The 27,075-nt window shown below is 37.2% G+C and overlaps 1 protein-coding gene across 1 annotated transcript; it reads right to left on the reverse strand.

The window, feature by feature from the left end:
* Positions 1-5,086: 5,086 nt before the first annotated feature.
* Positions 5,087-23,984, reverse strand: LOC120553693 (rho GTPase-activating protein 8-like). Its single transcript, XM_039792381.1, has 13 exons — positions 23,873-23,984; positions 22,690-22,745; positions 17,045-17,188; positions 14,811-14,898; positions 13,297-13,428; positions 12,698-12,784; positions 12,525-12,623; positions 10,756-10,866; positions 10,592-10,665; positions 8,864-8,941; positions 6,582-6,710; positions 6,363-6,466; positions 5,087-5,886 (listed from the first exon to the last, which is right to left on the reverse strand). The coding sequence occupies exons 2-13, from the start codon at positions 22,727-22,729 to the stop codon at positions 5,689-5,691; spliced, it is 1,284 nt and encodes a 427-aa protein (XP_039648315.1). The 5' UTR covers positions 22,730-22,745; positions 23,873-23,984; the 3' UTR covers positions 5,087-5,688.
* Between the last annotated feature and the right edge of the window lie 3,091 nt (positions 23,985-27,075).

The raw sequence follows: 27,075 nt of genomic DNA on the forward strand, positions 1-27,075 counted from the left end.
GAAAAATACTTTAAAAATAATAGTATAGCATGTCGAAAAAAAGTCATAAATACAGTATGTCGAAAAATAATTTTAAAGAGTCATAAGTATAGCATGTAGAATTTAAAAAAAGAAAAAGCCGTATAGATATGTTGAAAAAAAAGTCATAGTATAGTATGTAGAATTAAAAAGTCATAAGTATAGTATATCAGAAAATAATTTAAAAAAGTCATGAGTATAGTATGTTGAAAAAAAGTCATATTATAGTATGTAGAATTTAAAAAAAAAAACACAATTGTAAGTATGTCGAAAAAAATAAAAAGTCATAGTATGAAGTATGTCGAAAATAAAATTAAAAAGTCATAATTATAGTATGTATAATTTTAAAATAGAAAGCCATAGTATAGTATTTTTAAAAAATAAAAAATTCATAGTGCAAGTATGTCAAAAATAATTAAAAAAAAAATCATAGTATTATAGTGTGCGAAAAAAGTATAGTATAGTATGCGAAAAAAAGTAGTATAGTATGTAGAATTTAAAAAAGAAAAGCCATAGTATAATATGTCGAAATATAATAAAAAAGTCATAGTATAGTATGTCAAAAAATAATTTTAAAAAGTCATAGTGTAGTATGTCAAAAAATAATTTTAAAAAGTCATAGTATAGTATGTCGAAAAATAATTTTAAAAAGTCATAGTATAGTATGTCGAAAAAATGTCATATTATAGTATGTCGAAAAAAAGTCATAGTATAGTATGTCGAAAAATAATTTAAAAAAGTCATAGTATAGTATGTTGAAAAATAATTTAAAAAAGTCATAGTATAGTATGTTGAAAAATAATTTAAAAAAGTCATAGTATAGCATGTTGAAAAATAATTTAAAAAAGTCATAGTATAGTATTTTGAAAAATAATTTAAAAAAGTCATAGTATAGTATGTTGAAAAATAATTTAAAAAAGTCATAGTATAGCATGTTGAAAAATAATTTAAAAAAGTCATAGTATAGTATTTTGAAAAATTACTTAAAAAAGTCATAGTATAGTATGTCGAAAAATAATTTAAAAAAGTCATAGTATTAGTATGTTTAAAAAGTCAAAAGCTATAGTGTAATTTAAAAAATCATAGTATAGCATGTTGAAAAAAAATCATAGTATAGTATGTCGAAAAATAATTTTAAAAAGCCATAGTATAGTATGTTGAAAAAAAGTCATAGTATAGTATGTTGAAAAATAATTTTAAAAAGCCATAGTATAGTATGTTGAAAAAAAGTCATAGTATAGTATGTTGAAAAATGATTTAAAAAAGTCATAGTATAGTATGTATAATTTAAAATAGAAAAGCCATAGTATAGTATTTTTAAAAATAATAAAAAATTCATAGTACAGTATGTCGAAAAATAATTTAAAAAAGTCATAGTATAGTATGTCAAAAAAGTCATAGTATAGTATGTCGAAAAAAAGTCATAGTATAGTATGTAGAATTTAAAAAAGAAAAGCCATAGTATAATATGTCGAAATATAATAAAAAAGTCATAGTATAGTATGTCAAAAAATAATTTTAAAAAGTCATAGTGTAGTATGTCGAAAAATAATTTTAAAAAGTCATAGTATAGTATGTCGAAAAATAATTTTAAAAGTCATAGTATAGTATGTTGAAAAATAATTTTAAAAAGTCATAGTATAGTATTTTGAAAAATAATTTAAAAAAGTCATAGTATAGTATGTTGAAAAATAATTTAAAAAGTCATAGTATAGTATGTCGAAAAATAATTTTAAAAAGTCAAACTATAGCATGTCGAAAAATAATTTAAAAAAGTCATAGTATAGCATGTTGAAAAAAGTCATAGTATAGTATGTCAAAAAATGATTTAAAAAAGTCATAGTATAGTATGTCGAAAAATAATTTTAAAAAGCCATAGTATAGTATGTTGAAAAAAAGTCATAGTATAGTATGTCGAAAAATAATTTTAAAAAGCCATAGTATAGTATGTTGAAAAAAAGTCATAGTATAGTATGTTGAAAAATGATTTAAAAAAGTCATAGTATAGCATGTTGAAAAATAATTCAAAAGTCATAGTATAGCATGTTGAAAAATAATTAAAAAAAGCCATAGTATAGTATGTTGAAAAAAAGTCATAGTATAGTATGTCGAAAAATAATTTAAAAAAGTCATAGTATAGTATGTTGAAAAATAATTTAAAAAGTCATACTATACTATGACTTTTTTCAATTATTTTTCAACATACTATACTATGACTTTTTTTAGACATTCTATACTATGACTAAAAATTCTAAATACTATACTATGACTTTTTTAAATTATTTTCCGACATGTATACTATGACTTTTAAAAAAGAAAATCTACATACTATACTACGACTTTTTTTCAACATACTATGCTATAACTGTTTTCGACATACTATATTTTGACTTTTTTCGACATACTATACTATGACTTTTTAAAATTATTTTTTCGACATGCTATAAAAAAAAAAAAAAAATATAACTTTTTCGACATACTATACTATGACTTTTTTTTAATTATTTTTCGAAATACTATATTAAGACTTTTTTCAACATACTATACTGTGAATTTCTTTTAATATAATATGACTTTTTTATGCCTTTTTTCGACATACTGTACTATGACTTTATTAAAATAATTTTTCAACATGCTATACTATGACTTTTTAAAATTATTTTTCGACATACTATACTATGACTTTTTTCAATTATTTTTCAACATGCTATACTATGACTTTTAAAATTATTTTTCAACATATTATACTATGACTTTTACATACCACTTTTTACAATTAGACACTATATTTTATGGCTTTTAAAATTATTTTTCAACATACTATACATACTAAAAAATGACTTTCCACAAGCCACGCATTGCTACTTCTTTAAAATTATTTTTCAACATACTATACTATGACTTTTTAAATTATTTTTCAACATACTATACTATGACTTTTCAAAATTATTTTTCAACATACTATACTATGACTTTTCAAAATTATTTTTCAACATACTATACTATGACTTTTTTTCAACATACTATAATGTGGCTTTTTAAAATAATTTTTCGACATGCTATACTATGACTTTTTAAAATAATTTTTCGACATACTATACCATGACTTTTTCATGACTTCATTCAACATACTTCATTATGATATACTACTTTTGTTCTTATCAAGTCATGGAAAAATGTTACAAAAGCACAATGAAAACATTTTCCATTTATTTCAATATTTCTTCTTCCAATTCAAATGATAAGAATGCATCTCTTACAATGAAAAAATGAATAACATGACATTATAAAACACAGGGAATTCATTCAGTGACCAGTCGGCCACTTTAGTTACTTTGTTAAAGAACTACCCGACTGTTTAGTTATTGACGGCTGTAGCTCTCTTCAAATATGTCGCTTCAGGCATACAGCAGGAGAGATGGTGGCGTGTCATAGGAGCCTTCAACCAATCACGAGCCAAAGAATATTAGTCATTCTACCACCAGTCTGTGTATAAGTACACAAGACGAGGGAGCCTTTGCTGACCTGCTGGATCATATGGTTTATCATATGGGTTATCATATGGTTTTCAATCTCCACCTCCTCTGTGAAGACCCTGTTTGCTTCTGCTGTTCCCATGACCCTCCTTTTTTATGTACATCATTATTTAACATAACATACAGACTTGGAGTGGTGTAATACAACATTGAAATACATTGCAAACATATAAGCTGTACATGTTAAACATACCTGAGACAGGTGGCTGACGGCAGTGAAGTGAACACACTTTTTTTATGTTTTTATCATGGCTTCAACATTGTTCTTACACCTTCTATCGCTGTAGACACAACTGTATTTCCTGAATGCATTTCCTGTATGTATTTCCTGTATGTATCTTTGTGGGAGTACTTTCTTCTCTTTTTGGACTTTTAAAAACAAAGCATCTTGTTGACAGGTGATGGTGTTTCCCTACAAACATGAAACCCAGGTTCATCATGCTGGAGAACGGGTTCACCACTATGCCAGATTCAAATGTCAACTTTTGAAATGTGTTGTTTATGGTTTCATTCACTTACTTATTTGTTGTGTTGTAATTTGGGTGCCAAAAAGTTGGAAACAGTCATGAAAAAGGTCATAGTATAGTATGAATAAAATGTCATAAAAAGCCAGTGTAGTAAGTCGAAATAAGTCACAGTAAAGTATGTTGAAAAAAGTCATAATATATGTCGAAATAAAAAAAAGTCATAGTATATGTTGAAAAAAGTCATAATATATGTCGAAATAAAAAAAAGTCATAGTATATGTTGAAAAAAATCATAAAAAAGTATAGTATGTCGAAATTAATTTCTTTTTACTATTTTTCAACATACTATACTATGATTTAAAAAAGAAATTTCGACATATTATACTATGACTTTTTTCGAAATTTTTTCGACATACTATACTATAATTTTCTTTTACTTTTTTTTAACATAATTTACAGGTGTTGGCGTGGCAAAAAAGTGTTTCCCTACAAACATTAAACACATAAAAAGGTCATAGTATAGTATGTTGAAAATGTCATAAAAAGTCAGTGTAGTAAGTCGAAATAAGTCATAGTAAAGTATGTCAAAAAAAGTCATAGTATAGCATGTTGGAAAAGAGTAAATAAAGTCATAGTATAGTATGTCGAAGAAAGTAAAAAAAAGTCATAGCATACTTAGTATGTCGAAAAAAATAAAACTAAAAAGTCACAGTATAGTATGTGGAAAAATAATTTTAAAAAGTCATAGTATAGCATGTCGAAAAAAGTCATAATATTTGAAATTTAAAAGAAAAAGTCATAGTATAGTATGTTGAAAAAAGTCATGTCTTTTTTCGACATACTATACTATGACTTTTTTTAACATACTATACTATGACATTAAAGGTCATAGTATAGTATGTCAACAAAGTTTAAAAAAAGTCATAGTAGAGTATGTCGAAAAAAGTGAAAAAAAAGTCATAGTAAAATATTTTGAAAAAAGTAAGAAAAAGTCATAGAATAGTATGTCGGAAAATGTTTGAATTAGTCTTTGGATGAATAAAAGAAGAACTCGATGACCCTCAGTAGTCCTTGGATACGTTTATAACACAAAGTGATCACCAGGTACAGTAAGCTCTTGGTACAAAACATACAAATACATCGATATAACAAAAAGTTCAGGTAACAAGTATGTAGAAGGCCAAACAGTGTGTGAAGTAAACTGTTGCTGTAGATATCATTGTAGTGTCACAAGCGCAAATATCTTGGGTGTAAAGTTGAGTGGCGCTAGAGGAAAACTGCCAAAAACAGGGCGTACAACATGAAGGTTCATCCTCTGGGGGGCAGGAATGTTTGTCAGTTTCGTGAAAATCAGAATCCTAGATTTGTATTGTTTTTTTCTGTAGAAATGTCCAGATGGCAGCGACAGAATTCGACTTCTAGATTTGTTTTTTCGTGTGTAGACATGTTCAGATGGGCAGCATCAGAGGAAACGTCCAGCGTCCATAAGGAATCATCCCCTGGAGACAATAAATAGTCACTAATTTCATGTCTGTAGTTGTCGAGGTATTTCATTTTGGGCCACAGTGTCGTACAGTCCGATAGACCAGCGGAAAAATGGAGAGAAAAAAGAAGTTTCCTGAAGATGAGTGCCATGTGGAGCCGGGCGTAGCGTTGATCTGCAGGCTCTAGGGCGTAACCTGCGCAGGTGGGCAGCGGGAGCCGAACACGGTGTGGAAATGTTCGATGAGGATGTCGGTGAAGATGTTGATGGGCGTCAGAGCGCTCAGAGAGATGGAGCCGTGCCGAGGCCAAACCAGGTTCACCCCGAACACGCAGGCCAGGTTAGACGCACTCATCTTGTTCACGATGCTCTGCTGAGACACCTGAAGGGGCGAAAACACAGCATTTAATTAATTAAAAAGGTCCCATGGCATGAAAATGTCACTTTATGAGGTTTTTTAACATTAATATGAGTTCCCCCAGCCTGCCTATGGTCCCCCAGTGGCTAGAAATGGTGATAGGTGTAAACCGAGCCCTGGGTATCCTGCTCTGCCTTTGAGAAAATGAAAGCTCAGATGGGCCAATCAGGAATCTTCTCCTTATGAGGTCATAAGGAGCAAGGTCACCTCCCCTTTCTCTGCCCATGCCAATCTCTAAGTATGGTGAAGGGTATGTGATGATGTGGGGGTATGGTGAAGGGTATGTGATGATGTGGGGGGGCCAAGGGAACTTTATCAGGATGCATAGTATCCTGGATCCATGAAATAACTGGCCTTTAAAAATAAACATCTGCCTGCCTCTATGGGAATTTAACATAGGGGTGGACTGACTTTTGTGAGATACTGTAAATCAGACTTACCACGTGGAGGAAACTCAGCAGGTACTTTGCTACGATGAAGTTATGTTCGGGAAGACTTTCAACCACCTGTTTACACCTGGTGATCCTCAGACTGCTCTCCACATCTGACAGACAGGAAACAGAGTTCAGACATCTTCTGTGCCACAGAGACAGGTGGGTTTTCTGGGCTTGGAAATCAATCAAATAAAATGTGTTTTATGTGAAAGTGCTTGTACTCACTGAGGAAGTCCTGGACCTGGTTGTAGACTCTGAATGTGAGCAGAGGTTCAGGCAGCTCTCGGAGAAACGTCTTCAGGATCACAGCAGGAACGTGGACGTCTCCAAACTCCTCAAAGTTTACTGGTTTACCTGAATACAAATAATACAAAGACACTTTATTGACTTTATTGCCTAAAACTTCAACGCTTAATGGTGTTTTAATCCCCCAACGGCGACTTCAAGGCAGCTAACCCTAACCCTTGCCTAATCCTAGTGCCTTCCAGGCAGCGCTGCCTGGAAGACGATGTTGGGGGCTTAAAACACCACACTTTATTACCTCAAACTTCAATGATCGAAGGTGTTTTAAGCCCCCAAGATTGACTTCGAGGCAGCGCTGTGACCATCGACTTCAAGGCAGCTAACCCAAACCATTGCCTAACCTTAGTGCCCTTCAGGCAGCGCTGCCTGGAAGGCACATGTTGGGGGCTTAAAACACCAAACACCAACTTCAACAAATTAAACCTTGCTGTACACAGTTTTCAGATAATAGGAAACAGAACAGAAATAAAGTGCAATACACAATTTATTTCTTGTGTGCTCTACAGTGAGTTCAATATGTTTCTACTTCTAAACTAGCCTCAAAATTTCAACAAAGTACACAGTTGCCGTACAATGTGCGTTTAAAGTATATATCTATTTAATTGTTTATTTAGATAGGGACAGTGCATATTAATGGACATCAGTACAAGTACACAATGTAAATATGCTAGAGTTAGCACCATAGCTAATTTTCATCTATTGTCCCCAGGCAGATAGTTAAAAAGTAAAACAGTAACAACCATGCAACACCCTCATAGTTTGAGAGGTTATATCCATTTACCAAATGGAAAGGCAGTGATTAACAGAACAGACAGCCAAGTGACACTACTCTGAACCAATGGAAATCTAATTTGTCAGCACTCTAGCCCAATGGATTGGAGGTGCCACCCCTGGCTCCCCTCTAGACCTGCCACTGTACGTTTAATTCTTTTAGCAGTCAGTTATGGGCCTAATATAGGCTATTCAAGAAGAGGGGCTCAAAGATGGCCAAATAAAAGTATTTTTACTTTACTAATTAACTTATTTTAAAGGTCCCATGACATGGTGCTTTTTTGGATGCTTTTATATAGACCTTAGTGGTCCCCTAATACTGTATCTGAAGACTCTTTCCCGAAATTCAGCCTTGGTGCAGTATTACAGCCACTAGAGCCAGTCCCACAATGAGCTTTCCTTAGTATGTGCCATTTCTGTGCCTGTAGCTATTGAGGAGGAGAGAGGGGGCAAGGTGTAGGGTGGGGGTGTGGCCTTGACCAACTGCCACTTTGCTCGTTTGAAAGCCATGATGTCTCTCTCTCATGGGGGGGGGGCAAATTCTCTGGGCGGGCAAAGCAGAGAAAGGGGAGGTAATCTTGCTTGTTATGACCTCATAAGGAGAAGATTCCTGATTGGTCCATCTGAGCTTTCATTTTCTCAAAGGCAGAGCAGGATACCCAGGGCTCGGTTTACACCTATCACCATTTCAAGCCAATTGGGGACCATAGGCAGGCTGGGGGAACGCATATTAATGTTAAAAAACCTCATAAAGTGACATTTTCATGCCATGGGACCTTTAAGTTAGCCTGCAAAGCAGCCAAGAGACATGGTGTCACAGAATGACCAAAAAGACCGTCTAAAAAACGCCAACAGTAAACTGTGGTCCCCAAACCGGCGGCTTCTGTGAGATTGACTGGAGGGTTTGTGGATATGCGATGGAAAATCTAACTGAGGCGCCGCCCATCACTCGAGCCTTGGAAATCGCCAGAGAGTTTAACGCCAGCCTCAGCTGTTCTTGAAATATTTTTTGATACCAATTTTATAAAATCAATTTTAACAAAAAGAAATAACATTACACATTAAAAAGGCACAAATATATTTATTTACATTTCAGCTCCGTCTCTGTGTAACGTGTAATGTTTGACAGCCAATAACCAACATTATTAGATCTTGGTAAAAAGCATGCTGCGTGCTGATTGGCTCAATGACGCTGATGAGATTTACTCCGTAGGTAGTGAAGTTGGCTGTTGAATGACGAGGCATTTTTCGATACTAAGATGGCAATGCCTAAAAAGGATTGAATACAGTACCCAGCCCTACTCCAGAGTGAGAATGAAGTCTAATGAAGTCAATGCTATCTGCAGCACACACATACCTGTATATTGATCTTCTCTTCCTGTTACAGAGAGATAAAAAGGCCCCTGCCACTCAGAAAGGGAGACCCCACTCACCCAGGTTATAGAGTTTCTGAACGTCCTTGATGAGCTGAACTCGAGCCGAACGTCTGAAGATGCCCTCGGTCATCAGACCTCAAACAGACACACAGACACATCTTAACACAACATCTACAGAGTGGGCGATTGGGTGTCACCTTTCTGAGAAAGCCCAAAGTCACACAGTGTTAAAAGTGTTTGTAACTGCAGGTGAAACAGGATGTTCATCTGAATAATACCTGCAATCAAACCATCAATCACGCTTTATGTTTTATTAACAATTTAGTCCACAAAATGCCGGAAATCACATTCAAGTTCCAGCTAACGTTTTCAAATGACCCGTGACTTCAATAATGTAATAAAAGCTGGACAGTTGCATCCTATTTGGTAAAGTCAGTTAAACAGGTGAAGATCAGGTTGTCCGAGGCCTACCGGTTACAAACAGGCTCGGTAGTGATCGACACGATAACACACGCTGCAGATTCTTTGTCTTTAGCTGAGCTGGACCAGAGAATATTCGGTTAAAACCATAAAATGTTACAATTTGAGAATGGTATTTGGTGTGGCGTTAGCTGATTTGATTTGATTTATTTAATTGTAAGAGAGTGCCTTACACATGATAAAAGGACATCAAATACAATCGAGGATAAAAACACAATAAAGTCCAAGACTTATTTCCATTGTGGTCCTCAAGCTTGATTCAACTAATGATTAATCATCATCGATTATTCAACTGATAATCTTCTCGGTTCATTGGTTTGGTTTATAAAATAACAGAAACTTTTAAGAAGTGACCATCACAGTTTCTCAGAGTCAAAAGTGATCTTTTTCAAACATTTCAAAACCCCAAAAATGGGATATAAAACAAAGACAAGCAGATTAACATAATAACATCTGTAAACACTGAATTTTCTGCAGATTTTAAACTCCCCTTCAAGCAGAAACACAGCCAGCTAAATTCCCCAGATTTTCTTTCTGGATCACCGCTGAAAACTTAAAGCGCCCATATTATGCTCATTTTCAGGTTCATAACTGTATTTTAAGGTTGTACCAGAATAGGTTTACATGGTTTAATTTTCAAAAAACACCATATTGTTGTTGTACTGCACATTGCTGCAGATCCTCTTTTCACCTGGTCTCTGTTTTAGCTACAGAGTGAGACCTCTTTTCATCTTCTTCTTCTGTACTATCTTTGATTGCACTCGCACATGCTCAGTAGCTCAGATGTAGATCATGTCAGCTAGCTAACTCTAGAGACAGTAAAAGAAAGCCTGTTTCTACAACTTCAGTCAGTTACAAGGCAGGATCAGCTGGGAGACTTCTAAATGAGGGCTACGTATAGTAGTTCTTTTGTAGATTATGGTGAACTTGTGTGTGTTGTAGCAGTGCTTTGCTATTGAGAACACGACGTATGCGACATCTAGCGCGTGCGCAACGGTTAACGCTTACGAAGCTAACGGTTGTGGTTAGCCAGCTCATTTCGGACTGTGACGTCACAGTCCGAGGCCGATTTTGACCAGCTCACCAGGAGACTGAAGGCAGGACACATTCAGAAACCGTATCTCACTCAGAACAGCATGGATGGATTTATTTCAAAGTTTGTATGTGTGTGGAAGCACCAGAGACACAAAATAACACCCCAAATCACCAGAAAAAGTGTTTTTTTCATAATATGGGCACTTTAAGGAAAAAAACCTGCATATTCCCTTTGGGTCTGCTTATCATTATTAGGTCATCATCACTCACCTTTCTCCTTCAGATAAGTCACAGTCTGCGTGATGACAGGCGGGATCATCGCCTCCCTGTTCTTCTCTCGAATGCTGTCAAAAAAAAAAAAAAACAGGTTTAATTGATCGACTGAAAGAAGCACAGACTGTTTAAATGACGTGTGGTTTATTTAAGTCACTCACTACTGCAGACTGACTCCGAACTGCTGCGTGGGCAGGGGCGGTCGAGCTGGAGGGGTCTTCACCGAGGGAGGGGGCTCGCCTTTCTGAGCGGCTCGTAGCTTTTCATCGTGTCTGAAAGAGACGGCACAAACTGTTTTGATGATTTAAATTCTTAGTCGACTAACACTCATTCAGTCGTATCGACTAATCGATTAGTTGATTTAATCGACAGATCTGTAAATCTGAGTTTCTCTGCAAAGAGTCGTGCTAAAAGCACCACTTTAATTCTTGTGTTTACCAGAGATGAGCTCGTACGTTTCTTGGAAATAAGTCATTCAGCATGAAAACAGCATCAGACATGACTAATGGACTAAAGAAATCTAAGTTGACTAAGACCAAAACGACCGATTAGTCCACTAATCCACTAAGAGGGAGCAGCTCTAGTAAATTCACTAAGGCTACGTTCAGACTGCAGGCAAAAGTGGCCCAAATCTGATTTTGACCAGGTCAGACTTCTTCAGAAGTAGTGTGAACACTCAAATCAGATTTAGACCACTTCCATATGTGGTCCTGAATCAGAACCAGGTCTGATTTTTTTTCAATGCGGCCGCATTGTGAACAACCGAGGAGGATTTGATGCGACTTTGTTTTTTTTTTTTATTAAGAAAAACTTCTCAAGCACAGTACAAGTATCAGAATGTTGCGTAATGAAATGAAGGGGGAAACAAAAAGCTAAAAAAAAATTATACAAGCATAATAAATACATACAAATGAACATATAATCACAGTAACATATGCAAATACATATAAACAACTAAATAAATCAGAGAGAGAAAAGAAAAAAGGGTTTTATCCAGAATTTGTCGCCTTGAAATAATCCAAAAAAGGGCTCCAAGATTTCAAGAAAAGTTCGGGTTTCAAGGATTTGATGCGACTTTTACGTCAATCTACATCATGTGTGTCAAACTCGAGGCACATCAATTTAGGTTCTCAATACATTTTGGCCCGCTTAAGTTTTTGTCACTTTTGCAGATGCTTTTTTTCAACCTTTTCAGACTTTTTTTGGGGCGCTTTTTTCTATGCTCCCCTTCCTTTTTTGGCATTTCTTTTCTATGATTGCTAAGAAACTTTTTTTCAGATTTTTTTGGGGCTTTATGGTCGACCAAACTGTAAGTGAGAAGACCATATGAGACATGCAATAATACAGTCACAGATATTTGACTTATTCTCTTAAATAAAAGCATGTCAATAAACTCTACATGTCTGGCTCTTTGTGTGATTCTCTTTTTCCAGTGTGGCCCTCTGGGAAGTTGAGTTTGACCTCCCTGACCTACATCGACATATGCCACAATTCTGCTCCAGTGGGAGTTAGCCCGAGACACAGACAGTAACATTAATAACTTGACTAGGGAGACGTTTGCAGAGCATCCCAACGCGTACGAGACATTTTAGGGATAGTTTTTACCCCCAAGTAATGTTATTGAACGACAGCACAACAGGAAGGAGGGCTGTGGTCTGAACTTATGTATATTGTGTTTGGATAGATAGATAGATAGATAGATAGATAGATAGATATATAGATAGATAGATAGATAGAGATATATATATATTTTTTTTTTAAATGCTATTATGTTTTTAAAATTGTTATTATTGACTGGGGCTGAGAGAGTGCCAAGGCCCAATGTATTTCATTGCTGTGGTACTTTGTACTAATATGCATATGACAATAAACTTGTCATTGTGAATCTTAACTCTGAGTGATGTTGCATGATCTGTGGCAGGTTTGTTACCTGAGAACATCGGGGGGGATGATGAGCTGCTCGTAGTTCAGGTGTTCCCCGAGCTCACTCAGGTAGTTCACGTACGTCAGCTTCTTTCCAAACTTGTGACTGAAGGAGAAGAAACTTTAACGAGACTGAAGACAGTTTGACTTCCAAGCTGGCGAGATCGGACGAGTTTTTACCTGATCAGAGGTTTGAAAATGTTCCACACGATTCTGATGAAGTTTGTCGGATGAACGACGTACAGAGTTTTCAGGTTCTTCTTGTATCTGTAGGACACACACACACACACACACACACACACACACACACACACACACACACACACACACACACACACACACACACACACACACACACACACACACACACACACACACACACACCTTTATGAATTCAATTTGCATTGTATTTATTTATTATAGGAAACTATGTTGTGTATGTAAATGTGATTTTGTGTGTGAGCTGATGGATTTTCAAATTTCTCTGTGGGGATAAATCTATCTATCTATCTATCTATCTATCTATCTATCCATCCATCCATCCATTCACCTACCTAACCTACCTATCTATCTATCCATCCATCTATATCTATCCATCCATCTTTTTGTAAATAAATGGTGATGCTAGAGCAAGAGCAGAGTGTGTATGTGTTCCTTTGTTTCCAACTGGGTGAAAGTATTAAGAATTATTTTAGATTATATATTGTGTAATTTTGCGTAGCTTCCGGCCGTAGCCGTATCCCTTCTCGCCACAACTGCCGTGTCTGGACTGAACGTACTTCCTGTCGAACTCGCCGTACGCTTCTCGTAACCATTTCAGAGACGGCTTGTTGCTGCTCCTCAGACCGTAATGGAAGTAAACAAGTATGTAGTCCATCTCCACATACTGGTCCAACGTGAACTTCAGATACCTGCAGAGGGAAAATCAAGCGTCAACTAACAACTGAATAGTCTCACATTGCCAGACCTTCCTCCACAGCGCTGCGGAGGAGGGTCTGGCTAGTCCACACAGCATTCCTGGATGGGAGGAAAAAAAAACGCTCTGCATGTCTTTAAACCAATCACAATCATCTTTGGAGGCGCTAAGCTCCGGATGGAGCCACGGTGCTGCTGCAAAATAGCCTCGGGAAGGAACTAGGGCTGCACAATATATCGTTTTATCGTCATCGGGATATCAACTGGCGCAATATATACACATCGCGAAAGGTTGCGACCTATCGCAATAGACACTACGAGATTTGTTTATGTTAGTTGAAAGAAAATTTCAGAAGACAACTGCACTTTAAAGTGTAACTGTCGTTCATTTTTAGTGGTGCCTGTTATTGTCAATTCAATGTTCAAATTTGTTCAATAAAAGATTGTTAGTAATTTGTTGTATTTTACTAGCCTGACAAGCCAGACCCACATCTAGATGTTGAGGTCTGGGAACTCCCCATTGGCAGGGCTCAATCCGAGGGGGCAGGATAAACGGTTGTCTTTCAAATTCTCTCTGCACGTAATAGGATAGCGCTCCAACCAATCAGAGCAACGAAGAAGGTAGCGGAGCTAGTTGATAGATTCAACTTTAAACTCTGAACACATCTTCCCTTTTTTAAGAATGACTTCAGTGCCGTTCTTTGTTCTTTTCTCAAAGAAAAGCTGAACTCCAAGTCTTCCAGAAGACCACTGTTCACCACCAGCAGCAGCAGCCATAAGCCCCGCCCACTGACTCTATACACGATGTGATTGGCCTGACCAAAGTTTGGTTTTTCCAGCTCGCAAGTCAACGGAGAGTGCCTAGACCCCCCTGGCTGCAAAATAATTTTGCTGCTGCTAGGGTGCGTCTAGATTTCTAGGCTAGTATTTTACACAAATACCAAAAGCAACAGGAAGGCAGAACTGAGTAAATTTTAATATCTGTTAATTTATCGCAAAGTAATATTGTTATCGCGATATTCAACAACGTTATCGCGTATCGTATAGTTTCCTCCTATCATGCAGCCGTAGAAGGACCTTGTTTTGGTGGAACATGTGTACGTTCAAAAGTAGTTGAACAGAAAACTCAGATTGGACAGATAGTCTAGCTAGCTGTTAGACAGACAGACAGATAGTCTAGCTAGCTGTTAGACAGACAGACAGACAGTCTAGCTAGCTGTCTGGATTTACCCTGCAGAGATCTGAGGAGCAGTTAACCAGAGTCCTCACAAATCAGCCGGAGGTTAGAACGCCAACACAAAGACAGAGGAAGGAGACGGGACATTTACAGGAATTTGTTACAAAAAAATAAGTGAATAGAGCTTTACGGTGGACGTACTCTAGCAGGCGGCGGTGGTTCAGCTGGTGCGAAGGCGGCAAACAGCAGCTGCTGAAGATGATCAACTTCCTGCCGTACCGGTCGTCACCTGCAGAGGAAACACACGAGTTTTAGAGGTTTCTAGGTTCGACGTGCTGATTAGTACGGCTGGGTAGAACGGTCAAACAGATACAGACACCAATGCTGGGAGTAACGATACTTCTTTGGATACCAATTTAAAAAAAAAAATCCATTTTAACTAGTGCTGTCAAACGATTAAAATATTGAACTGCATTAATGTCATAGTTAACTCGCAATTAATCGCAAATTTGTGTCTATTTTAAATGTCCCTTGATTTCTTTTTGTCCCATTATTTTTTTCTCATTTTAATGCTCTTATCAACATGGAAAAGTGGATTTTATGGCAAATCTTCATCCAAGTTTACAGGGCTTTGAGTTCGCTTTTCTCTTAATTGGTGGGTGTGTCACAGGTGATACCCAATCACACACAACATGGGCAAACCGCCTACTTGCACACTTCAAATAGTTTTAAGTATATAGTGTAGATAACGCAAAAGGTCAGTGCACTGAAAATACAGGGATAACCCCCTAAAAACGGTCAAAAAGTTCAGTGTGGAACGATGGACCCTACTCACACTAAACGGGCGCCATCTTGACTAAAAGTGGAAGGGGGAGGGACCAGGGACGTCGGCAAGTTGAATCCAGGCTACTTTATGCAAATGAGGAGCGGTCAGCTCGGCTCGCCGCCTCTCAAAATCGGACGAAAATCTTTTAAACTGACCTTTGTCGATAAAAAAAAACAAAAAACAGACTGTATGGCCTGTTTCTCGCTTAAAATGTTTTCAGAACCACGTTTCGGTGAACTAAATCATAAAATATGAGATCGTATTCCGAACAAGCTGCCACTTATGGTCGGTTTTGAATTTCGGGAGCAGCCAGACCCACGTGACGCTTTCGTCCAATCTGCTGCTGCCATGTATTGCGTTCGTTACACTCGTCATTTCCGGTAAGTGTTATAACATACAGTAGCCTAAGTGTTCCTTTTGGGACAATACTAACTAGGGATGCACCAAATATTCGGCCACCGAAAATTTTCGGCCGAAAATGGCCCAAAAGGTCATTTTCGGTTTTCGGCCGAAATACCTTTATCACCGAAACAATACGGCCGAAAATGTTGTGATGACGCAAACAGAAAACGCGACCTGCACGTGTGTCAGTACCCGATCCGTTCCACCTGCAAAGCGTCTCCTAGGCAACGAGGTTGAGACGGACCACGGAGTGAAAACAATGAAAAGTGCTCTTAGAGTCTGTCAGCACACGTTTCAGTGAGATCTGTTCGGATCCTCTGCACTTCATCGCGACTGTACTTGATCCGCGTTATAAAGACCATTACTTGGATGCGGAAATAAAGCAGGGCGCACGAGAAATGATCCAGGTCGCCATGGAGACGGAGAACCCGCGTGGAGACGGAGACGGAGCAGCGCCCAGCGCAGGAGATCAGAGCGCAGAAACAAAGACTTGTCTCGCTGCACCAGATGAGGGGCATGCACCCTCGTTGTCTGATATGTTCAGTGAAATCCTGCAAGAAAGTGCCTCAATTAATAATAATAATAATAATAATAATAATAATAACAATAGGTAAGCTATTCTGTTCTTAGGCTACTGTATACTGTATGTGACTATCAGATTGTAGCCATATTTCTGCTAGATATTTTTTTAATTAAACTTTAATATTAATTTATACAATTGCAATGCCTTGATTTCAGTAAAGTTAGTACACAGTCATAGCCATAAATGCAATGGTACTAATAATTGGCTTAATTTCTTTCGGTGTTTCGGTTTTCGGTCTTGGTTTCCTCTTTTTTCGGTTTTCGGTTTCGGCCAAGAATTTTCATTTCGGTGCATCACTAATACTAACCATCCAAAGTGGGCACTAGGGCAGTAAGTGGTCAGTGCACATTAGCAGAGTACTGACGATACTGAAGTATGCAGAATGAGACACAGCCAGAGTGTTCAATGCACCCCCGTTTCAGTGTAAAAAAAACAAAACATGTTGCCAGCGACATCTGTTGCTACGTTTTGTCAGGGCTGAAGAAAGTCTGTGTATCAACCCCAGGTCTCCAACGACCCCCGAGGGGAATACCTGTCTCTTTATTAGCTGCTAAACGCTCCACTATCTTCACCAGCAAGTCTCTGTGTCTGTAGAGTACAGTGTTTAAATGTTCAAATACTGACCGGAGACCTGGATGATGCCGTGTCGAGCCACGTCATAATACGGGTGAGAAGAGTCAGGGCCGAGCGTGCTGCCGGGAGGAAGTGATGGAGCGTCTGTGACACATGTCTGATCCTCCTCATCCTCCTCTTCCTCCTTCTCTAATTCTGGAACAGTCAAAAGGGAAAAGAATCCGCATCAAAAAACAACATTTTGTGGTGAAATTTGGCTTCAGTTTATCACATTCAGAAAGTTTTAGACGCCAGAATGAAGAACAAATGTCTTAGGAAGTATGTCTAATATGTACAGCATATACAAGAGACTACAAGGGGCGAGTAGTTTTGGTAAAATATCAGCCTTAACTCCCTCCTTCTTTCTACAGTGTTTTTTTTTCTAAGTTGTCTTCTATTTTCTAAGTGTTTGTTACTATTAGGGTTACCTATTGTTGCCTTACTTGCACTTGGCTTAAAAACATAATTCAAAAGGAGAAACATTATTGAAAACAGTTTGAGAACCACTGCTCTATATTATTAAATCACACTACTTTTAGGATCGCAATAAATTAAATACGCATTACAAATCAAATCGGCGCCCATGTATCGTGAAAGAATCGAATCGGGACAAAAAGCACATTGTCCCGGCCCTAGAGACTACTGATAAACATTATGATACCAGATATACCTCCCAACTCTGGAAACACTGGAACACGCATCTGTACCGGTTTTAATTATTGTGCATAGCTATTTGTATGTATGTATGTATGTATGTTTTGCATGTTCCCTTTATGTAATATGTGGTAGTCAGTATGTCTGTATGTATTTATTAGTGCTGTCAAACGATTAAAATATTTAATCGCATTGATGTCATAGTTAACTCGCAATTAATCGCACATTTTTATCTATTCTAAATGTCCCTTTTTTCTCATTTTAATGCTCTTATCAACATGGAAAAGTGGATGATAGCTCAGTTTACAACGACAAAACACACAGATCACTTTGGTCTCGTCAATGGAACCATTTGGCAACTTTTTAAAAGTAAACTTTCCATTCAGAATCTTATTGGCATCCATTTCGCCGTCTCGCGCTCGCCATCCACTCAAAACGTACCGTTAGCCTGCTACTCTTTGGCCGGCTCGCGAGCCCAAACAAGCGTGTGTGGTGTGCGTGTTGTTGTGTTTCCGGTTTAGCTAGATCCGGTGTGGTGTTGTAGTTTTTCTAACGTTATGGTGCGTTCTTTTTGTCCACCGAAGTCGATCTACGAGTTGTTTTCCGGAGTTACGAACCGAAGTTGCAAAAAGAACGCCCCTGAGGTCGTATATATATATACGACTCGTCAAGTCGTCTGAACTCAGAGGACCCCGAGCTCACTTTCAAAGATGGCTACGTCATCACACGTAGTAAACATCGTGGTTTTCTACAATTTTAAGCACTTTTGTCGTTGTAACCAAATGAAGAAGTCGTACACATGGCGCTGTATACTGCTACCTATAGACATGTCTCTACAGTCTTATTAGGAGTTAAACATAGCGCTGTTTACTGCTACCTATAGGCATGTCTCTACAGTCTTATTAGGAGTTAAACATAGCGCTGTATACTGCTACCTATAGGCATGTCTCTACAGTCTTATTAGGAGTTAAACATAGCGCTGTATACTGCTACCTATAGGCATGTCACTACAGTCTTATTAGGAGTTAAACATAGTGCTGTATACTGCTACCTATAGGCATGTCTCTACAGTCTTATAGAGTCGTTTATTAAGCTTGTCCGTATACTACCGGGGTACCTATAGGCTTCTCACTACAGTCTTATTAGAGTTATACATAAAACCTAATATACTGCTACCTATAGGCATGTCACTACAGTCTTATTAGGAGTTAAACATAGCGCTGTATACTGCTACCTATAGGCATGTCTCTACAGTCTTATTAGAAGTTAAACATAGAACTGTATACTGCTACCTATAGGCATGTCTCTACAGTCTTATTAGGAGTTAAACATAGAACTGTATACTGCTACCTATAGGCATGTCACTACAGTCTTATTAGGAGTTAAACATAGCTCTGTATACTGCTACCTATAGGCATGTCTCTACAGTCTTATTAGGAGTTAAACATAGCCTGTATACTGCTACCTATAGACATGTCTCTACAGTCTTATTAGGAGTTAAACATAGCGCTGTATACTGCTACCTATAGGCATGTCTCTACAGTCTTATTAGGAGTTAAACATGGCGCTGTATACTGCTACCTATAGGCATGTCTCTACAGTCTTATTAGGAGTTAAACATAGCGAGCTGTATACTGCTACCTATAGGCATGTCTCTACAGTCTTATTAGGAGTTAAACATGGCGCTGTATACTGCTACCTATAGACATGTCTCTACAGTCTTATTAGGAGTTAAACATAGGCGCTGTATACTGCTACCTATAGACATGTCTCTACAGTCTTATTAGGAGTTAAACATAGCGCTGTATACTGCTACCTATAGGCATGTCTCTACAGTCTTATTAGGAGTTAAACATAGCGCTGTATACTGCTACCTATAGGCATGTCTCTACAGTCTTATTAGGAGTTAAATACCGCCTCATTAGTTATTTTGTAGCTTGTGCAGCTGAAATTGGCTTGAAATTAGTCTTGAGCAGAAAGCAGAGCAGTAGCCTACCCACGGTTATTTGTTTTTTTGACACAGATGTCACGTCACACTCGTGCTACTAGTCGTGATTACAAGACTAAAAGAACGCACCATTACTAGTGCACAGCATGTGAAAAAAAACTACAAAGTTTGCTAGGCCGAAAAGAACGTTAATCTTGCAGTTAAAAAAAGTGACGCCGTTAATAACGCATTTAACTGACAGCACTAGTATTTATGTTTGTTTGTACCCCTCTTGTAATATGTTATGTGTACTTTTCTATCTGGACCTTGTGTCTGTAAATAAATATATGACTCTGGAGGAAAGGAGACAAATCCCCTTCTACACCACCTACCATTTTCTAAACGATGACCTTATCTGCTCGCTCTAACTGTTCCTGTAAACACAGATTAGCCAGAGGCCGGGGTGGAGAGCAGCCATGCTGATCCGCTCTCTGCTGTGGGTGTTTATTCTGCAGCGCTGAGGGGAGTTTTTTATAAACACGCTGATAACAGAGAGGAAATGATCTGCTCAGACTGACCTGACAAAAGGCCCGATTTAGTTCAGAGACGCAGCAGGGGGAGAAAAACTCTCCGCACTGAAACTTCATTCAAAGTGAAAGAGGAGAGAATATAAACTGAGATACTGTGAAACAGCAGAAACTCTTCAGTTCAAAGTCTAATCTATATTGTCTTTGGGGTGAACATGTAAGAAAGTCCCCATGTACAAAAATTCATTTTAATGTCATACACAGAACTAGGGCTGTGCTCGATTGAAGAAATTCTTAGTCGACCAACACTCGTTCAATTGTATCGACTCATCGATTAGTTGATTTAATCGACAGATCTGTAAATCTGAGTCTCTCCACAAAGAGTCATGCTAAAAGCACCACTTTAATTATTGTGTTTACCAGAGATGAGCTCGTACGTTTCTTGGAAATAAGTCATTCAGCACGAAAACAGCATCAGACATGACTAATGGAGTAAAGAAATCTAAGTTGACTAAGACCAAAACGACCGATTAGTCGACTAATCGACTAAGAGGGAGCAGCCCTACACAGAACTTATTCCACCCCCCCCCCATATACTGCATAAAATGAAAGCACTACTAGCTCCAAACTGCACATTATGCAATCAGAATTCATTGGGTACTTTTTTTTAATATGGCGCGGGACTGTCCAAGGTAGTGCTGGGCGATATATTGAAAATGAAACATCACGATATTTTTGACCAAATACATCCATGTCGATATTGTAGGGTTGTCTACATTACATGTCATTTAGCTGACGCTTTTTTCTAAAGCGACTTACAATTGCTATATATGTCAGAGGTTGCACGCCTCTGGAGCAACTAGGGGTTAAGTGCCTTGCTCAGGAACACATTGGTTGATGTATCACAGTGGGAATCAAACCTGGGTCTCCCACACCAAAGGCATGTGTCATATCCACTGTGCCATCACCACCCCATTGGTGCTTTCACAAAATATTAACACAGAGAGTTTTGATAATCACCAATAATGTGGATATAATGACTAAAGGGCCGTAAACACCAAGAACTCTCTCCACACCCCACCTCTGGCTCTGAACTCTGTAACTTAATTATTATTTTATTTTACATTCTATTTTTATCTTTATTAATACATACTGTGTGTATATGTTTACCGTATACTTATATTGTTTAAATTCTTTTTATCCTTCTTATATTTAGAGAATGTGTGACATGCACCAACAACACCACGACAAATTCCTTGTATGTGTAAAAAACGTACTTGGCAATAAAGCCCTTTCTGATTCTGATTCTGAACAATAACTATAATGATAACTATGAATCTATTAGAGCTGGGCAATATATGGATATTATATCGATATCGTGATATGAGACTAGATATCGTCTTAGATTTTGGATATCGTAATATGGCATAACTGTTGTCTTTTCGTGGTTTTAAAGGTTGCATTACAGTAAAGTGATGTACTTTTCTGAACTTCCCAGACTGTTGTAACTGTTCTATTATTCACCTTTACCCACTTAGACATTATATCCACATTACTGATGATTATTGATCTAAAATCTCACTGTGTAAATATTTTGTGAAAGCTCCAACAGTCAACACAATATCGTTGCGGTATCGATATCGAGGAATTTGGTCAAAAATATCGTGATATTTGATTTTCTCCATATCGCCCAGCCCTAAAAGCTATTGTCCCCTCGGTGGGGCTACCATCCTTTGGCTCTGTGAATCCCGGAAATGGAAGCTCAAAGATATAGACTGGCTGTGACTTAACACTGTCAGCTGGTCTCACAGATGCTGAACGATTAATAGCTTGTAGATGGAAAGCTCCACAATCCGTCAATATACAGAAATGGCTTCCTTAGGTCAAAGACATCGCAAATATGGGACCATAGACATAAAACGATATGGAACATCGGGTTGCCAACTATAGGGATAGACCGATCATCGGGCCATTTTCTGTCAGTTTGCAGATGATCTGTACCAGCGTTTTATTTGCCCGATAACCGATAAAGTTAGTTAATTAAAAAGTGGTCTACATTGGCTCGGCTACAGCTCTGTGTCTGTCCCTCTGCTCCGGTTTTCACTCACCACTGAGTCTGACTTAATAATATCGGTTATCGGTTTCATTAACTAGTAATAATTTATATTACTCTAAACCACATTCTGTTAACCAACTGTATACTACTGTCTACACTGCACTATATTTCTTGTCCTGTATATCACGTTGCACTTTTCTGCTTTTTTTGCACTTCTGGTTGGACGCAAACTGCATTTCGTTGTCTTTGTACTTGTACTCTGCACAATGACAACATTGAATCTAATCTAATCTGGAACACTGGGTTGCCAACCAACTCCAGTCAAAAATAGAAAAACATGTCACACTGGAAACAGGCCATCATTTAAATTAAACCCTTAATATAATGATTTTTCATGTAGTGTACGAGTCAGTTATAATATTTTCATGCTGCACCAAATATACCTGTATATAGAAAATACATTTTTATCATGATTATGACTTATTTAACTCACCTATTTCTGCCAGCTGCTCCAGATCTGATGTTGAGCTCATTTCGGAGTTTCAAAGTCTTTTTATCAAGAAAAAAACGCGAATTAATAAATCAATCAATCAATCAATCAATCATCTGTTGGCTTCACAAACGGAGATTAGTGACAGTCAGGGGGATGAAAAGTGAAATTAATACCGCTAGAGTTCAGTCCAGCAGTGGAATGTAACTAAGTACATTTACTCCAGTACTGTACTTCAGTCCAAATGTTGAGGTACTTGTACTTTACTTGAGTCTTTTCTTTTCATGTCACTTTCTACTTCGCTACATTTCAGAGAGAAATATCCTACTTTTTACTCCATTACACTGTAAAAAGTACACACACACACACACACACACACACACACACACACACACACACAGAGGAAACAAGAGTAGAGGAAACAAGAGGTGAGAAAGGACACAAAAAGGAAACCTTTTTTTAGCATTTCAAGTGTTTGTAAATGTCTTTTTCAAATATGCAAAGTAGGCATTAGGCGATCTAACAGCAACTTTTGGTGAATTTAGGAGAAATCTACAGACACAAAAGTGTAGCACAATAAATGTTTTCTTTCCACTAGTCTGAAAGAAGACATGTTATGGAAGATAAATAGCACACAATCTATTACTAAGATTTGTAAAATAGGCTACACGCATTTTGAAGACACTACATTTAACCAACAGAAACTGGAAAGAAGGCTTAATAAGTGCCTCAAAGCCCAGTACTTGAGTAAAAGTTTCTGCATCATGAGTACTTGTACTTTACACTTTCAATGAAGGAACCGAGTATTTCTTCACTGTGCTGTGTACAGTTTATGATAATTAATGCTAATTAGCGACTTTTTAAAACAGTAGGCCTATATTTTAAAAGGGAAAGACAACAGCGGTGAACTGACCGAACTGGAGACAGAATTTAAAAACTATATAACGTCACACGGTGCAGTTTAACATCAATTAGCTAACAATCATAGATAGGCTATATACACCTATGGCTAACGATAACAACACACAGACTGTAGGACAGTGAACGCACCTGCGCCGACTCATTCACCTGCGACACACGCGGGAAACAGACGGTTAAATGTCATTTCTAAATATTAAGACGCTTCATGATGTTTGACAAGGTTTATAACAAGGTATGAAGCAGCACGAGACGGTCCAACACTCACCTGTTACCGTAGATACGCTCACATTAAGGAATCCTTCGCAGCAACAGGTAGAAAGAAACGAAACAAACTTCCTCAAACAACCGTCCGGCCGGCAAGGCTCACTGCGCATGCGCAGTTCAAATCTCAGCATGACAAAATCAATTGTTTCACAATAAGAAGTACTGAGCGTTAGAAAGAGTACAAAAAAGGTATACTTATGTAAAAGTACTATTACTTAGATGAACTTTTACTTAGGTACAAATTAAGTTACCGGTATAAAAATCTACTCAAGTAAAAAGTAGCTCATTTAAAATGTACTCACAAGTTAGTTTCTTTTTAACAAGGGGGGAGATATATACTTTTTTATATATTTATATTCTTAATATCTTATTTATACCTATTGTACTTATTTAATAAAATCGCAGTCTTTTGTAATTTGATAAGGGCCAGCTCAAAAAAGTGACAAAAACCTTAACATTTAAAAAAAAAAGAAGCAAATTATAAAGAAACTTTGAAAAAAATAAATAAAAAGGCTATGTTTCAAAGCCAAAACACACACAAAACTTCCCAAATTTCTCGGCCGAAACCCGACCAATCTTGTCGGATCGTTTCTGCAGCCGGACGATTCAAATTCAATTCAAGCCAACTTGGCTCGTAACTTTAAAAAGTTTACCCGCTTATGGTGGGTTGGTGGGAGTCAATTTAAAGCCCTGGTTGCAACCAACCCCAAAAACCTATCAGTGGTGTAGTCTAATTTATTGTAGTGGGTATACTGCACTGTACAGTATATATATATATATATGTATATATATATATACATATATATATATATATATATATATATATATATATATATATATATATATATATATATATATATATATATATATATATATATATATATATTAAACTTAAACAGCTAATGGAAGTCCAAACTGCCTGTGAGCTTCTCCTGTACTATACGGTAATTCCTTTACTGTGTGACAGTAAGTCTCGTGGTTATGACCCAATCTTTAGCCTATTGTTATAAAAGTGTCTGCTACGGAGCCATAACGTGAGGTACAAGGTAATGGAGCCTTTTATACATTGTCGTGTTTCTTTAGAAATAAACAACGGACAAATAGAGTCTTTAAACGCTTCAGATGTAAAGTTATTCGCTGTCGAAGTGACGTCAGAATGAATGGGAGTCAATGGGATGCTAACGGGAGGTGATGGCTTGGTAGCATCAAAATGGCGCCATAGGAGCTACGCGTTGTGGAGGCTGGCTTACCTCCTTGAGCCTGTTGCAAGAGTAACATTTTTTGAAGGCATCCGGATGACCAACTGACACGATTGTTTTCGCACTGCACTAGTTCGGAACCATTCGCGTGCGGTCTGCGGTCTATCTCCAGAGGAAATTAATGACTTTCGGTCATTTTGCAGCCGTAACGGAGCTGATTTCAAGTGCCAGTGGGAAGGCAGCATTACTGTAATTGTTGGGTCTTTGTATATTATAGAGTGTGGTCTAGACCTACTCTATCTGTAAAGTGTCCTGAGATAAGTCTTGTTATGATTTGATACTATAAATAAAATTGAATTGAATTGTTGTATGATAAAACACTATATAAATGTAATGAATTATTATTATTATTATATTGTAAACGTGCAAATGTTGTAATTGTACTTGTGCAAATGGCATAGTAAATGGAAATATAAACATGTGCCAATTGCATTGTAAAACATGGCAGAGAATCAGAGAAAGTTGAGTCCCAGAACAGAAAATGAGATCTCTGCTCCCGTCGGACAAAACAGAAAACAGGAAAGATCAAGAAAGCTTCAGTGTTTCCTGTCAGAAATCCTTCACATCAGAGGTCATCTGGCTGCTGTAAAGTTGTGAAATCCTGACATCTGCTGGACAGATGGGATGAGTTTGAAGGAAATAAAGAATCCCCTCACTGTTTGTCACAGTTTCTTTTCCATTTTATTAATCTCTCTCTCTCTCTCTCTCTCTCTCTCTCTCTCTCTCTCTATATATATATATATATATATATATATATATATATTTCAAGTCAGTGGTGTAGTCTAATGTATTGTAGTGGGTATACTGTACTGTATGTATGGGCCTATATTCTACCATTCTGCGACTTCATTTCCTGCATTCTGAAACACTTTTATGCACCAATTTACATTGGAAATCCCTTTATTTAGCCTATGTGAAGAAGAAAACACAGACGACATCTCAAAATATGTCCAAATTATAATGGAAAGTATGTTGCACATTTCAGATAGGTCAGTCACTTGCTAATGTGAAAGACACGTTGCATTTAGCATATATTGTCACAGGTAACAAGCTGACCATCACTAAGTGTTGCGCTAATGCTGGGAACAGGCAAATTAGGGTATCTTTATAGTTGTATCCAGATCAGATGGCCATTATTATTATTATTATTATTATTATTATTATTATTATTATTATTATTTTAGGCGGAATATTAAGGTCTAAATTATTCTTATTCTGTGTGTTATGGCTCTATATTTGCTTTATGCTTTGTTCCAAGTATTTATATTAACATCTCTTTATTTTATTTTAATAGGGTTCCCTTCTGTATTTTAATTAACATATTTGATCTATGGTGTTTGTTTCATGTTGCTTTTATATTTTGGTGAACCAAAGACAATTTTCCACTCTGTTGGATAATAAAGTTGAATCCTATTCCAAACCTTGGTACCTAATCCTGCATCTCTCTCTCTCTCTGACTGCCAGGTGTGAATCTCTCAGAGAGACGAAAGTGTTCATTTTAATTTTAATATGAACTCTGTCAAACTCAAATCCGAAGAGTCTCCTGTTTCTGACGGCTCCCGCTGAGGCTGTTGGAGTCAAAGCGAAGTCCTGGAGTGGAGGATTATTTTACTGAAAAACAAATTTATATGCAAAGCTGTCACAAACTCTGTGGGGAGAAATTTCAAAGAAAAGAGTCTTTGTGTTTTTTGACCTGGAGCCAGTGACGAGCAAAACAAAGAGGGAAATACACGAGACCGAAGGAACCAGAATTAAAACATCAATAATACTGAAATCCGAGCAAAAAATAACACTATAAATGTCAGAGGGGTTTCCATTGTTAATAAAAGAGGCAATTAAGCTTTTCTTCAAAGCTGATTGGGATATAACTGGGTCTCTATAACTTTTCCAGGCCACTGCAGCTTCTTTTTTCTTTTTTTGGGGGGATTTCTTTATTTAAAAAGGA

Source organism: Perca fluviatilis, chromosome 23 (assembly GCF_010015445.1).
Source record: "Perca fluviatilis chromosome 23, GENO_Pfluv_1.0, whole genome shotgun sequence".
NCBI lineage: Eukaryota > Metazoa > Chordata > Actinopteri > Perciformes > Percidae > Perca > Perca fluviatilis.

Bases quoted from the DNA above. Each gene is read 5' to 3' on its own strand.
- LOC120553693 (XM_039792381.1), bottom strand. From the start codon at position 22,729: ATGAGCTCAACATCAGATCTGGAGCAGCTGGCAGAAATAG. The intron at 12,785-13,296 runs GTACGTTCAGTC...TGTGTCCTACAG, and splicing joins TACGGCGAGTTCGACAGGAA to ATACAAGAAGAACCTGAAAA. The intron at 12,624-12,697 runs GTAAAAACTCGT...CTTCTCCTTCAG, and splicing joins ATTTTCAAACCTCTGATCAG to TCACAAGTTTGGAAAGAAGC.